This window comes from Hippocampus bargibanti, linkage group LG09 (assembly GCF_051943395.1).
Source record: "Hippocampus bargibanti isolate YZ-2025 linkage group LG09, ASM5194339v1, whole genome shotgun sequence".
Lineage (NCBI taxonomy): Eukaryota > Metazoa > Chordata > Actinopteri > Syngnathiformes > Syngnathidae > Hippocampus > Hippocampus bargibanti.
In genome coordinates this window covers 19524748-19540000 of record NC_142742.1, presented here as the reverse complement: position 1 = coordinate 19540000, position 15253 = coordinate 19524748, and the positions used below count along the sequence as shown (strand labels likewise).

Here is a 15253-nt window from a genome sequence, read left to right as displayed (position 1 = left end):
AACCTTATCGATAAATGTCCTCATTGTATTCTTCCACTCCTTCCCAGTGGATCTCCCACTGTACTTCCCCAGGGACCAGCCCACCCTCACGTTCCAGTCTGTGTACCACTTCACCAGCAGTGGGCAGCTTTATTCTCAAGTGCAGAAGTCGTATCCTTACAGCCCACGCTGGGATGGCAATGAAATGGCTAAAAGGGCAAAGTAAGGACAAATGTCATTCTGTGAGTTGTTCATGCCGTGTGTAAATGATTTCAGACAATTGCCACGAGATTATGAAGCGGTGTCATTGCCTCGATGGTCGTTGCGTGACGAAGGTCTGATCGAAGACATTCACGCTCACTCGGTGAACTATGAATGTTGCCAATTATATCATCTTGGTGGGGCACATCAATTATTTGCAAAAATTACCAAATCACAGTCTTGCATAGTCCCCCGGCGAAAATGTGGGTTCCACTGTTTCGCCCTGATGAATGGAAAAGTACAAATGACTCCTCCAAGTGAAAATTGCAAGACAGCCATGTTTGAGTAGAATCAGTGGAAGGAGATCTGAGGTGTTAGTTGAAGCTGCTGCACTCCACAAAAAATACCAAAAAAATGTTGTTGTTTTTTGTTTACGCTGTGCCGATGACCATTTTGTGTTTTGAGTCTTTTACTGAGCATCTTCATCTTGATTAAGTTCATAGTGTTGCTTGTTCTGCCGCCACAAGAGGACATAAGCAATGTCTTCCTGTGCCGGTCCCAAGCCCGGATAAATACAGAGGGTTGTGTCAGGAAGGGCATCTGACGTAAAAGCTTGATCAAAACAAACATGCAAATCAAATCTCTGATGTTGGAGGACGCTCATTCGCTGTGGTGACCTCTTGAAGGGAAAAGCCGAAAGGAATAGAAGAAGACACTTGTCACGGAGTAATTCATGCCCGTTGTGAACCATCTTCACCAGGGGGGTCAAAATTGTTTTTGTCCTGGTCCACATTTTAGTTACCGTTTCCCATGGAGGGCCATTTTGACTGAAACCAAATTAATCAGTCAGCCCCCGCGGTTTACTCAACTATTGTTGAATTTACTATGATGAAGAGTTTGGTTTCAAGAAAATGCTTACAATCTGTCTCTTATTGCACTTGAAATGTTTACATTTCGGGAGAGATTTTAGCAAGCATTGTCTCATTCTCATCCCCAGGGCTTACTTCAAGACCTTCATCCCACAGTTCCAAGAAGGAGCCTTTGCCAACGGGAAACTCTAGTTCCCTGCGGTCCTTTGAATGTGTTGGTACACGTTGCTGCGTTCCTCCATGCACCATTGTGTGCATGCACGGACTTGAAATCCTGTAAAAATGTATTGTTTAATTTGGTGGTCACATAAAATTATTTGAAATAGTAGAAACACAAAATCTTATTTCCAGCACATCCACCACAAAAAAAAAACATTACTTGATTGAGAAATCATGAGTAAAAGCCTACTACAGACTATTTGTGGATATTTCTGTATGCTGACATTACAGCTTAAATGCAAACAATAACTTACTCTTCTACTTGGGCCAGGGCTGTGCCTCCGTTGCAAAGCGAGTCACAATTTGCTCAGGTAGATGCTGAGATATGAGACAATAATGGTCCAGTGGGTCAAACTTTGACTCCTCTTGTCAATTGAAATTTTCATGTCATAAACCTTGCAGAGTGTTTAGCGCCATGAAAAATCAGTCATGATCTAAAAAAATAAAGCAAAACAATCTCTCATTACTTGACTGTTGCAGTTGATGTTCACGTGGAGAAACCCCAACCTACGGGTGTCAGTATAAAAATGATAGGGCCCTTTTGTTTGTTTCATATTAATTTGAATAATTTAACATCATTATGAACTCTTGCTGTCACAAACACCTACCCCAATGTAAAAATAAAAACAAACTTTCTTTAATGGACATAGTCAAAATTACAGGCTGACCCAAAAAGATTCAATTGTGACTTTGATTAAAAAGCTAATTATTTCAAATTACAACCACACATTATTACGTTTATGGAAGACCATTCACCAGAGTATCAGCTATTTCTGTCAATTTTTAATCAATTCATGGCTTTCCCAAGATGTGTTCCACCATTTTGTTGCAAGCAAACCTGTACACGTCTGACAAAGTTGTCAATCACTTTGACACACTCCTTTTTCGGGAGGATGACCTAAAGTCCTCACTGAGTCCCTCACTGCAGCAATGTTTTCTCCCGAAAGAGGAGTGTGTAAATGTGATTGACGAAACGGAATTGATGACTTTGAAATCTCCTAGCTTAGTTTCTCTGGAGACACACAGCATTAAGGGTGCATGTCGTATCTACGTATTTACAGCTTTGGTAATGACATGATGAATAATGATAATCTAATGAGTAGCCTAGCGCAATGGTTGATCTATCATTGGAAAGCTGAGATCAGTCTCTTTTTGATCATGCCAAAATCGTAATGAAAAAAAAAACATTAGATCATGTGACTCATTTTGCTGCAGCAGATGTTATCTAAGCCCTGCACATACTACATGTAAAACATTGTCCAGTTGGCGTCATGATGAGATGGCACCTTAGCAATAGCACCTGAGGGATGAGACTGAATTGGTTCTAGCTTGTTGTAAATCATAATAGGTCTTTGCTGCAAAGCGCATTTTTTTTGGCAGAACCGCTGAAATGCTGGCGTGTAAAATCTCACCTCTGTGTACTCACACTATCTCACATTTCTTTTTTCTTGTGTTATGACCTCTTGCAACAATGCCAGGAAGTGATGTGAAGGGGAAAAGCAGAAACTCCCTTACGTTTGTCCGTATAATTTATCCGTAGAGTTCGACAGACATTGTGTCCACACTTTGCTGTATCATTGTCAATGACAGAACCTTATGGACTTCATTGATGGAACTGTAGGCACAATACAGTGGGGCCTCGGTTTACAAACACCTTGCCTTCCGAAATTTCCGGTTTACGAACGTTAAAGTTATGAAAATTAAACCTTGGATTAAGCACTACAATTTGCGATACACGCGCCCCACCACGTCTAGCGGAGTAATCTTCGGCTGAAGAACACCAAAGCACATGACCGAACAGCGCCCCAGCCGGCCTGCCTTTCCACACCCCCTTTCTCTGAATGCACACGTCGATCGAGAGAGAGAGAGAGAGAGAGAGAGAGAGAGAGAGAGAGAGAGAGAGAGAGAGAGAGAGAGAGAGAGAGAGAGAGAGAGAGAGAGAGACGTCGATCGCCTCCAAGGAGTTTTTTTACAGATACTTTTGCTGTTATGAGACCGAAAAAGACCCCACCACAGGCTCGTGTTCAGCCGAAGTAGACACAAAACAAAATTACAGTCGAGGAGAAGAAGGAGATTATTGAGAAACACGAACGAGGTGTGCGTTTGTCTGATTTAGCGGCTTAGCGGATATGCTAAGTTCCCCATTGCTACCATCTTTTGCCTAAAAGCTTTACACAAAGGCTTTATTTACTCGATGCTTTCACATGACTAAAGGCTTGGCATGATGTTACCCTTCGATTCTTGAAAGGAGCATGGAGGAATTTGTGCCCCGCATGCATCCTTGAGAGGGACCTTGAAGGATTTGATCCTCATGACTCTGGTTTTGGACGACATTGTTTCCAATGGACAGAACATGGGACTCGAAGTGGATGCAGATGACATTGAGGAGCTTGTTGCTGACCATAATGAGGTCCTCAACACAGAGGATTTGATTTGCCTTCAAGAGGACAAGCAGAAGCAAGCCATTCGGGAGTTGTCATCTGAGGGCCAGGAGGAGGAGATGGCTGCAGCGTCAAGTGAGAGCATCAAGGCAATGTTGGGTAAGTGGAATTATATGCAGGCTTTTATTGAACAGTTCCATCCAGAAAAGACTGTGGCTATGAGAATCATCAACATGATGAATGATAATGTGATGCCTCAGTTTCGTAAGATCTTACAAGTCAGAAAGCAACAGGTGTCAATTAAGAGACATCACAAATGTAAATAAAGTGACTTTACTATACAGTGCAGTGTATTTCTTTCATTACAATACAATATCACATTTATTATACATAGAATAAAGTATGTTGTGTGTAGTTGTAAGGCTTATGTAGTTGAAAATTATATTTTATGGAGACCTGGCATCGGATTATTCTCATTTTAATGGTTTCCTATGGGAAATTAATTTTTGGGATACACATTTTTCACCTTACACACGCTGTCTGGGAACCAATTAAGTTTGTAAGCCAAGTCCCCTCTGTGTTAGTAGTAGAGTAGTTTGCCGATAGTCTCTGTGAAATAAAATATTTCAGCAATGAACTAATTCCACCCTCTTCTGTGTTTATTTCATATATGTGTTGTATGTGCTGTGCTCATTTAGACCTCATAAAATGTATCTTACTAATTAAGGAGATAAATTACACTTGCGCTAATGTGTCGATGAGTTCTCCTTGATTGATCCTGTCACTGTAGAATTACTGCTACACGCCGCACTGCTGTATAAGTTATAGACATTACACATAAATATGATAAAAAGGACGAACTACAAATGTAACTGAGTAAAAAATAAACGAGTGGGAAAAGTAACACCAAAATGAACACGCTGTGACTGATGGGAAAAAAAATCAGCACAATTCTTGCAAAATACATTTTGAGGGGCCTTTTTTTAATTATATTTGACACAAGGCAATGGAAGTAGCAGATGTCCAAATTAAAAATAGAAAATTTAAGAAAGTATTCATCAAATGATTTCAATTGATTCAATGCACAGCATTTCGAAGTTGTCCAACAACTACATGCAAGATGCGATCAGAGATTCAAAACTGGAAGGAAAATTGCAACTTTCCCCCTTTGGACGTGTCCTGGGAATCCTTCCAGTGATTATTCTTTTATTTGTACAATGTACGTTTGCATAGAAATATTCCAGTTGTGTAAAGGTAGACTTTTAGTGTGTACACAGGGACTGTTCTTTTCAAGCCCTCAAGTCCTTTGTTTAATAAGGAGCCATGGCATAGACGTTTTGTGTGTGTGTGTGCGTGTGCGCACATGTGTGTGTGTTTGCATGTGTGTTCGCGCCACGTGAGACAGAGTGTGTGTGTGCGCTTGCTTGTTTTCGTCATTAAAAATGAGGGTCATAGATAGGGGTCCTTGCTGTCCTTAGGCGTAGCCTTTCGCTATATTTATTGTTGGTAATGCAGCAACTGTCAAGTCTAATTGAGAACTTTAGGTTGAATGTTTCTGGGGCATTTCATAGCATCAAGGCTCTTAATTAAATAATTAAAAAGCAAGATTCTTTTTGTGTTTTTTTTAAACTGCCAGGCTCCATGTTTCTTGTTGTGACCTTTGCTGACCTGCTTGCAAAATATTGCTTTTGTCAGCTGAGGGATGACCCGCTTGCATTTTCGGAGAGTCTGCTTTGCCATTGGCGGGGGATACAGAGCGGGGTCAGGAAGATAGCTTGCGATCTTGAAAGAGGAGTTTGACTTGACAGTTAACTTGAAACAATGCAACCTTGCACTCCAAACTTTGCCTCTGATTTGCAAGACTGATCCATGTCTGGTTTGAGAGTCCAGAACGTGAACTTTGCCAAAGTCAATCCCGGGTTTATGTTGGATGAAATATCAGAGGAGTAATTCAGCCTTTCTTTGAATAGAAACTGAATTTACTGACCTGCTTTATTTCCCAAGGGAGCGCATTCTGTCTTAAAGTTCATCACTGAGTTTGACATTGAACCGAGGTGACATAATCCCTATAAGTGACTTGTAAACAATCCCTTGCAAAGTGTCTTTAATTATGTCACCTTTGTGGCGCTTAAGTCACATTTACTTTGCCTTGCGCCCGCTAACGCGGATCACCTTTGATACGAACGAACATGGATTCATCCGCTGTAATGATCCTGCGGAGGTGCTGCTCGAGTTACCTTTTGAAGATGCCTCTCAGCCCCTCCTGAATCGCAGAGCAGAGGTCTGCCAGCCCTGCGGGCTAATACTTCGCAAATCCACTAATCCAGGCGCCTTTAACAGATCTCAATGGCAGTCAGATGGAATCATTAAAGGCTGCAATAATTAACTTGGGATCTTTGGACGTGGCCTTATTAAACTGATTGTGTGTGTGTGTGTGTGTGTGTGTGTGTAGGGGGGTGGGGGGGCTGGGAGACTTCACGCTTTGCTGGGCCCCTAGACGTAATTCCAGGAGCAATGGAGGACGTGATGGCCATTTTCCGCTCAAATGTCATATGGGTGATTGTGCTCTGTTTGCGCTTTGTATTGGGAGCTTCCTCTTCTGTTGCGTGTCTTGAGGTGGAAGTAGAGGACACTCAAATTTACCAAAGCTACACTTAATTAATCAGTGATGCTGTGCTGCCCAGAAGCAGGTGTTCTTATAGCTCAAGGGAGCTGGCGAACATAAACATTAGCATTTGATGAATTTTAAGTGCACTGGTGACAGCGCTTTAAGCAGCTAGCTTGGAGGCAGTAAGGACCTGCCAGCCTGAAGTAGTGACAAGTGTGTGAAACAGGATCACTTAAAGCCCGGGAATGAGTACCGTTCTGCGCACATACTGCTTCTGCTCCTAAGTGAGGATCTAGGGCTTGTTCCGTGACACATTTTGACCTCCAATTAACTCCCAAGTCCACATTTTAGAGCAAATAAGAATCATCAGCCACATACTGCTTTATACAACGAAATGTATGCAGAAAAAGTGTCCAAGATTGCATGACTGTCCGTGTCTCATGTTTGACTATTTTTTTGTCTTTATTTTGGTCAACTGCTCTGTTGATAGCGGCACGGGCATTTGCGGAGCATCCTCTCTCTCTCATGTGGTAGAGAGGAAAGAAATTTCATCCGTGTTGTAAGTTGACAAATTTCACAAAAAAAGTACACTTGAACAGTTCCAACGTTGCAGTTTTGATTCGTTTTCGACTGGCCAGACATGTAAGTGTCCAGATGCCTCTGCGCCATACATCACCTCAGATAAGTTACAAATCAGCAGATCTGAGACCCTAATGAGGAAAAGCCGAATAGAAAATCAATGGCTAGACTGGGGTCATCAATTATTGTATTGACATTTTAAATGCTTTGCTAAAACCAAGGGTGTCCAAACTTTTTAGCCTTTAGATGGCAGCACTTAGCACGCACTGTGCAATAACGTGCAAGAACGCAGCATTGAGGGGAGGTGGTTTAAACATTGAAGAGACAGGCAGACGACAGTGAGAGAGTTTTAACTTTGATAGTTCAAAGGCACAGTGTTGACTGCAAGGTTAAAATATCCCATCAAACAGGATCCACAAACCATCTGTACACTTGATGCAAAAAGCTATCAACCCAGCTAAACAGAACACAATTGATGAGGAACTAGATAAAATTATCACAGACAAAGCACCTATAAGGGATCATTCCTCAAGATGGTAAAAGAAGAAGGTTACGTTCCTCATCAAGTGTTTAATGCTGATGAAACCGGCCACCCCATTCCCATCAACGACCATCACAAAGGTAAATAAAATGACTTTATCATACAGTACAGCTTATTTCTTTAATTATAATACCATAGCACGTTTATTATACATAAAATAAGGTATATTTTGTGTAGTTTTAAGGCTTAGAAAATAAGAAAGTACAAAATTATGGGGTTTTATGGGGACCTGGGAACGAATTATTCTCATTTTAATGGTTTCCTATGGGAAATTAATTTTTGGGATACACACTTTTCGCCTTACACACTCTCTCTGGGAACCAATTAAGTTCGTAAGCCAAGGTCTCACTGTACTTTGCTGCCTTTGCCATTGTTTTTGCTGAAATGTGATGTTTTTTGCCCTGATGCGACGCCAACAATTTGGGCTAAAAGTTCAGCGGGTGGCGCTGTCGGCCCCGCCTGCACCTGCACAGGTGCTGGTCGTCCCGATCAGTGGCGCTCTGCCACGTTCGGATTGGAGACCAACGGGTAGCGCTGTCAGCCCTGCCTGCTGCCTCGTAGGTGCTGGTCGTTCCCAATCAGTGACACTCAAAAGGACTCCCGGCACGACCATTCGCTGTCGGGTCATTGTTGTATGCTTTGGATTGGATTGGATTGGATTTGCCTTTATTAGTCTCACAGTGGAGAAATTTACATTTCACAGCAGCAAAGTGATGAAAGTATGCAATTGTATGCACTGTGTATGCATTGTATGCTGTGCATGTGTTTGTTTCATCTTGGCAGACTTTTACTCTTGGTCTTTATTTGATACTTGGTATTTTTCTGTTTGATTGACTTTGACGTTTTAGATTTTGTTCCTGTTGACTTTATTCTAATACAATTTCTCAAATACAACCTGCTGCTCCCTCCTGCCTGCTTTTTGGGATGCACATCTGCCATCACCACCTTGCAAAACGTGACAGTGTGTCGCGGCAGAGGATAATGTTGACTTAATTACAAGGGTAATGCTCGCGCTGCAATTTCTTTCAAAGCTGAATATGGAGTCTCTGCAACCATTTATCATAATGCACTTTCACATTTTACACACTCCGTGACTGGCCAGAACAATGACCCACATAGAGGGAGATATTCATTGAACATCTGATTCAGTTTAACCCTTCCATGCAACAGGACAAGCTGTCCACCGGAAGGAGTGCTGGCTCTGAAATGGGTTAAACTCCTCTATGGCTGAATTCTTTAACAAATAAGCATGACTTGGTGAGACATCTGCGCATGATCTTGAGTTTACGGGTTTTAGAGGTCTAACAAAAGCAAACACAAGGCCTTGCCTTACGGACAACCCCTGATGTAAGATGTGCATTTGATTGCTCCGGACAGGACAGACCCGTGTGGCTGCTTTCAAGTTGCAATTGAAGTTCAAAAAACCCAGTTATATAATTTATCCAAGAGTTGCTTAGAGAACTGAAGACTCTGGCACCATGCTGAGATCGGGGGTGACATCGCGGGTGGCATCAGTTGGGTGTGACTTCAGAAGTCCACCGCCCCGCCCACCCTCCAACACCGCAGAAAAAAAACATTACAAGTTGCTCTAACAAGTGAGCGAGAAATCCCCAAAGGGATTCAACTGATGTAGGGAAAATGCAAGAAACGATAACAGAGACAGATGGGTTGTTTGTGAGTGAAAATCAAGAATCACCTGCACAAGGTGAGATGGTGAACCGCAGAGGAGCAGCTAATCATCCTCCAAAGGGCCTGAATGTGTCAACTTTATCTCAATGATTTATTTTTTTCAGGAACCCATCACAGGCCTCCTAGTTCATTTGTTGAATTCCTCATTTCATGAGAAAAGACATAAGTGAAAGAAGAAGCTTGACAAACTCCAGTGACTGTTTGGTATGTTGTATTTTGGCTGCATGGACAAATACAGAGTGACATATTCGGAATTGTATTCCCTCCTCCCCTCATCTTTTAACCCTCATTGAAGAAGAGTATGCACGTGTATATCTGTGAGGAGTGGCGGATTTCTGGGGCTATGGAGCATTTGCCATGCGGCGTAGGGTTGTTGATGCAAGCCATGTTGAGGATGATGGAGCTGAGAGGCTTAACTAATTTTGGAAAGAGAGAGCAGGAGGAGGAGTTGGTGGTGGTGGCGGGGGTGGATTTGTGGTCCTTTGTTGATGTCTGCTTGATCTGAGAATTTGAAGAAAAAAAAATGCCCAGAGATGTCGTCAAAATGAGAGAATTACTGCTGGGTCCCTCAGTCTTGTTTTTAATCGAACTGAAGTATCACGGGAAGTCTTATGCACTCTCAAGTCAAGGCGACCACTCACACACAGACCATCTTGCTTGCAGATAATAACTGAATCGAGCTTAACCGTGATGCTTAATTGCTAATTATCCCCCATACATGAGAAGCCAGGAGAGTGTCGCTAAGCTGATCAAATTGCTCTTCACTTTTCTACCTGGTCCAGGAGGTTTTTCCAATTTGTACAACATGTTCTCGCTCTTTTTAGCTTTTAACCAGATAAAGACATGTTTTTTGTGGCACTGGGGAGAAGGGCAGGGTGGGCGGGGTTCTGTCCTCATCTTCCCTTTAAGTGTGATCACAGGCGCCTGATTCTAAACCTTTTTATGGGTTAACTTAAGCACATCCTGCAGGTGTTTTTCTCTGGAAAGCATCCAGCTCGCCTTTTGGTCTCGCATTTTTATGTGCTTGATTTTCATAAATATACGACTGTTTGAGAAAGCTCGCTTGAGGAGTTACGTGAAAATAAATAAGACAATATATCATTAAGGATAAATCAGCAAATAAAATTTGACACTGAAAAGAAGTGAGTTGCAATTGTCGATGCGGGAGGTGACGAGACTGTGGATAAGGATAGCAGTGGTGTGAGGGGTGAGAGAGGGACGGAGACGATTAATATTAGGCTGGTGGAAATATGCAGACATAGTTATGTTATTTATATGGGAGTGGAAAGATAGTGAGCTATCGAGGATGACACCCAGGCTCTTGACCTGAAGGGAGGGGGACACAGTTGAACTGTCAATGGTGAGACAGAAACTTTTTGCTTTGTGGAGGGTGGATTTGGTACCGACAAGGAGAAGTTCAGTTTTTTTTTTCGCTGTAAAGCTTGAGAAAGTTATAGGAAAACCAGCATTTAATTTCTGAGAAGCAAAGTGGAAGGGATGAAAGTGGAAGAGAGGTGTTGGGATACTGTATGTATGTATGTATGCATGTGTTTATTTATTTATGTATTTGTTTGTTTGTTTATCTTTATATTTATGTTTGTGTTTGTTGTTTGTTTGTAGCCCATTGGCAAAAAAGTTGGCCCATCTGTCTATAAAAACTAAAATATGAACATGTAGCCTGCCCCTCCATTTCAGACAATGACCAAATATTGTTGCTTCCTTTGTGTAAATGGTTAGCTTAAGTTGTCTTGTTGTGGTTTTTCGCTCCGACAGATCAGTCCTATTGCCTCCAACATCCCCACCCCCGTGCCCACACCCCAACCTCCCGCTACCTGAGGAGCTGTCGCTCTGGATCACTGTGCTGTCGGTTCAGCCTGTCAGACTGAGAGACGTGTTCTGATCGGCTGTGGACACTGATAGACCTGTCAGGTGAGATGACAGCCACAAGTGGGGACGCGTACCGACAGGTACATATAATGTGACAAGACTCCTCCAACCCTCCACCAACACTGCTCACTCCTTGTCTCTTTCCGAATAATAAATATCTGTGCCTTGGAAGTTAGAAAAGAGTGCTTGCTGATAAGTTGAGAAGAAACTTTTGATCTGAGCGTTTGTGATGAGGCCGTGTGACGCGAGCCTCAGTTTGATGTCCACTTTCTAAACCCTGACGACAGGATGCATTCAACATATTATAAAACGTCTTTAAATTTTGAGCAGGCAGCGTCACCAGAGGATGGAATATGGCGGATTAAGCCTCGGCCTTCTCCTTATGCAACATTTCATGATGACATCTGACCAATTATGTATGTTTTACCGGGTGGCAAAAGCCAAGCGTTCTCTGACCAAAACACAACACAGTTGAATAGCAATACGTACCTGTCATTGAGCAGTTCCTCTGTAACATTTTTTGGGGACTCGGGTGATATATCTAAGAAGACAAAGATCGCTTGCGCTTACATTCTTTTTAATTGCTCAAATTAATGGCACAGACATGCCCTGATGGCAAAATAGAAAGAGCATAATGTTCTATCTACTCAGCAAGGCATTAAAACAAACTCACTTAAAACCGCACACATTTGGGAGCTATTTTTAGGCTTAATGTGCTTTTGGGCAAGCTAGCTGCTTTCTACTTCTGCACAAACGGGTGGAATTGTCTTTCTTTTGTTATTTGCGTGCCTCAAACAATTGAAAGAGGGCGTTTGCGCCATTGTGGTATTTTTGGTTTTACATCTGCGTTCCTTGATGTGCCTTTTCTATCTTGGATTTTGTGTCACTAATGTCTTTGTCGCCGATCCACCGCCTTTTGACGTCTCGGCCAATCAATTTGTCTGCTCTCTGCCCCAAAGGGTGCCTCATTGCCTCGTAGAGGCTGTTGGCATTTTGGCTGAATATACACTGCATGGCTTAAGTGAAGAACACCCGCTGGAAATCAAAATTATAGCGTTAGCTTAAATAATTACATCTGGTGTAATTATGGTAAATTTGAGATCATTATATAAGTAAAGTAATTTCCAAGATGGCCACTTGAGTGGTGTTGAGGGTCCCTTAATGTCAAGCAACGAACGGGAAGAGTCAGCTCAGACTAACCGGCTGTGACCTAAATTGCATTATGTGTACTGTTTCTGTTATTTATTATTGTTGACTTCTCTGTTGTCACTGCCTGATTTTGTGGCTTGTGGAGTTCTTTGCACGCAGATACGTTTGGAGTTACTGTGCTTGTGGATTGCTTTATCTGTTCGATGAATGTAAACGCAGCCATATTATAGGTATGGAAATGCACATGGGAATGAAGAAGAGAATGAATTCTTTTATTTGAACATGTGTGACCCATTCTGGGATGCTCATTTTCCCACCAAACCACCCACCGCATGGATGAATTCAAAAACTTACACCACATCTGGGCCAAGTTTATTGTGAATATTTGCAGATTTTTTTATACAATTCTATTGTTTTTTTTAAGTTGTGTAATTTGGTTTCCGAATTAAAACACATTATTTATTCCTCAGCCACACAATAGCAGATTATCAAGGATGTACAGTTTCCTGCTTTAATGTTTCCTTGTTTCTGTTCAGCTTTTGGCTCTGTGTAGTTGTCCAACTAGACCTTATGTACCAGCGTTGGCCTGCTTTTGCCTCCGTGACACACCAAAGCTTGTTTTCTGGGATTATTGTGCAATAATTAAAAAAGAATAGCGTGTATTTTTAAAAGGCAGCTGATCCATGATGGCATAGCACTCTGAAAGTCAAACCAGTCATCCGACCTTATCAGTTCACAAAAAATGTTCTTTGTCAGAACATGCATATACCTGTACCGGACTGAAAACAAAACCCAAAACTCATATGCACATTGCTACTGTTATCCACGTCAGATTGTAAAAATAAAACATGTAAAAAGAATCGACACAATATAATAGGGGCTCCATGTCGCGAGCGGCCATCTCTCAGGCAGCAGATGAGCTCCAAGAAAATTCGTTTGGCCGTATTTCAATCATGGCTGACCGCAGCTCAAGTGAGGATATATGGATTAAAAAGTCGATGGATGGATGGATGGATGGATGGATGGATGGATGATTGGTTTGGGTGAATGGATTAGGTGGATGGAGTGGATTGGATGAGTGTATGAATGGACGGACAGACAGGCAGACCAACAGACATACTTTGTAATATTCGGGGCACCAAAGCTTCAGCAATAGGTCCAACCCTCCAGTCAAGTTTGGCCGCTTACGTTGTGTGATTCTGCAATAGGTGGTCGTATCCCTTGGAGGTGGTTTGGGGGGGGGGGGGGATTGAAGATAATCCTTGAATCTTGATTAAAATTCAAATTTAAAGTATGTATGAAAAATCCCATTTACTTTGAGATAAGGAGTCCAAGATGGCGCCCGAGTAGGCAGCCGTCAGCAAGTGCTCTGATGAGCCTTGCTTTTTTTGTTGTTTTTGTCTTGTTTTTGTGTTTTCTTTTGTCACTTTGTGTTGTTGTGCGTCGTGTGGAACGGATACAGATTGTTTTTCAGCATTTTTGACCACGACATTCATCAAGGAGGAGACTGTGCTGAGCGGTTGCGCCTTTTCGGCAGCATGAATATGCCAGTACTGTTTTTGAAAGGGAGGAATGTCGGTGCCATTCGACTGTCATCTCTGGACAGCTCTGGGGCCATTGTGTTTTTTTGCGCCTGTAATGGGCAGCATCTTCACAGCCCCGCTTTGTTCAGTGGAAGGTCGGTGCTGTTGGACAGTCTGCGGCTGGACGGATACATGGCTTGAGGAGCCCGCAATAAGAAGGAAGGAGTGTCAGTGCAGAGCGCCGATGCATATATGCAACTGTCGCAGGATGGAATTGAAGCTGATTTATGGGGGACAGGAGATGTGAGACAATCTCTTTTCGTCAATGGATGCTACAGCTGCGTGTTTGCTTTCATCATTTAGCTTGTAGTCGACGTGCACATTCCACCATGAGGCCCCTGATCCACTGGTGAAAAGACGCTTTGATCCTCTCCTCTTTCATCTAGAACTGCTTCATGTAACAAAGAGGGTACAAAAAGTGCTTAAGAATGAATGTCTCTCTGTGTCTTTGTGTTGTCGTGTTATTTGTTATTTAGTTTTTTTTGTTCTTTTGACTTCAAGACGGCGCCGCGAGAGTGGCTGCCTTTCCATCAGCTCCCCAATTTTGCTTTCTACTTTCATTTCTTTCATAACTTTGCTGCTGTGAAATGTAAATTTCTCCACTGTGAGACTAATAAAGGCAAATCCAATCCAATCCAATGCATTGTGTTCTTATCTTAAAGTTATGCAGAAATCACAATTGTGATAAAAATATGACTTAGATGATCCTGTATGGCTAACGATTAGTGAACGAAATTGGAGACAAACAGGCTTTTCAGGCATAAGTGTAGCATTTTTGAAGTCGTTTTTGCCCCTCTACTGCTCATGTACAGCAGACATACCAAGTGGCTCCAGAGGTCAAAGGTTGTCATCCCCTTATCTAAAATACAGTCTTTAAACTATGCAAACTAGTCAGGCATCTGATCCAAGCTAGCTAGGGCATTCAAGTCAGGTGAAAGGTCAGACATGTGGTTTCATGTTCATTTTTGGGGTGTCTCTTTTAACATATCGTTAGGGCAGGCGCGATAGGTGAGCTCAGTTATTCCACTTAGCCGACTGTCTACAACATCATACAGTGAGACCTCAACTTACAAACACCTTATCTTACAAGCTTTTCGTCTTACAAACTTCAAATTTCTGAAAATTAAACCTTATAATAAGCACTATTTTCATAATACACACCAACCACGGCTGGCAGAGTGATCTACGGCGGAAGCAAATGACCGAACAGCACCAGAGGTTAAGTTGCCAACAGTCCTTATGGAAGGTGACTCTCCTTCCATAAGCCATCAACGACCATCAAAAAGGTAAATAAAACTTTATTTTACAGCACCGTTTATTTCTTTAATTACAGTCCTCATGTAATGTGCCTCTCTTTCCAAACAGCAATTCTGTTTGACCTTCGACCTCCAACGCCATTCCATCAAGCCATCAATGACCATCACAAATGCAAATAAAGTGACTTTATGATACAATGCAGTGTATTTCTTTCATTACAATACAATAGCACATTTATTATACATAGAACAAGGTATTTTGTGTGTAGTTTTAAGGCTTATTTAGTTGAAAAGTATATTGTATGGAAACCC

The 15253-nt window shown here is 42.1% G+C and overlaps 1 protein-coding gene across 2 annotated transcripts in view; it reads left to right on the top strand.

Moving 5' to 3' along the window:
- Positions 1-2698, top strand: part of babam2 (BRISC and BRCA1 A complex member 2) — a 109033-nt gene extending 106335 nt beyond the window's left edge. For both annotated transcript variants that reach the window (XM_089005078.1, XM_089005079.1), the window contains exons 11-12: positions 48-201; positions 1178-2698. In XM_089005078.1, the coding sequence (XP_088861204.1) occupies positions 48-201; positions 1178-1241 (218 nt within the window). In that variant the 3' untranslated portion in view covers positions 1242-2698. The remainder of the gene's footprint in view (positions 1-47; positions 202-1177) is intronic.
- Positions 2699-15253: the final 12555 nt, after the last annotated feature.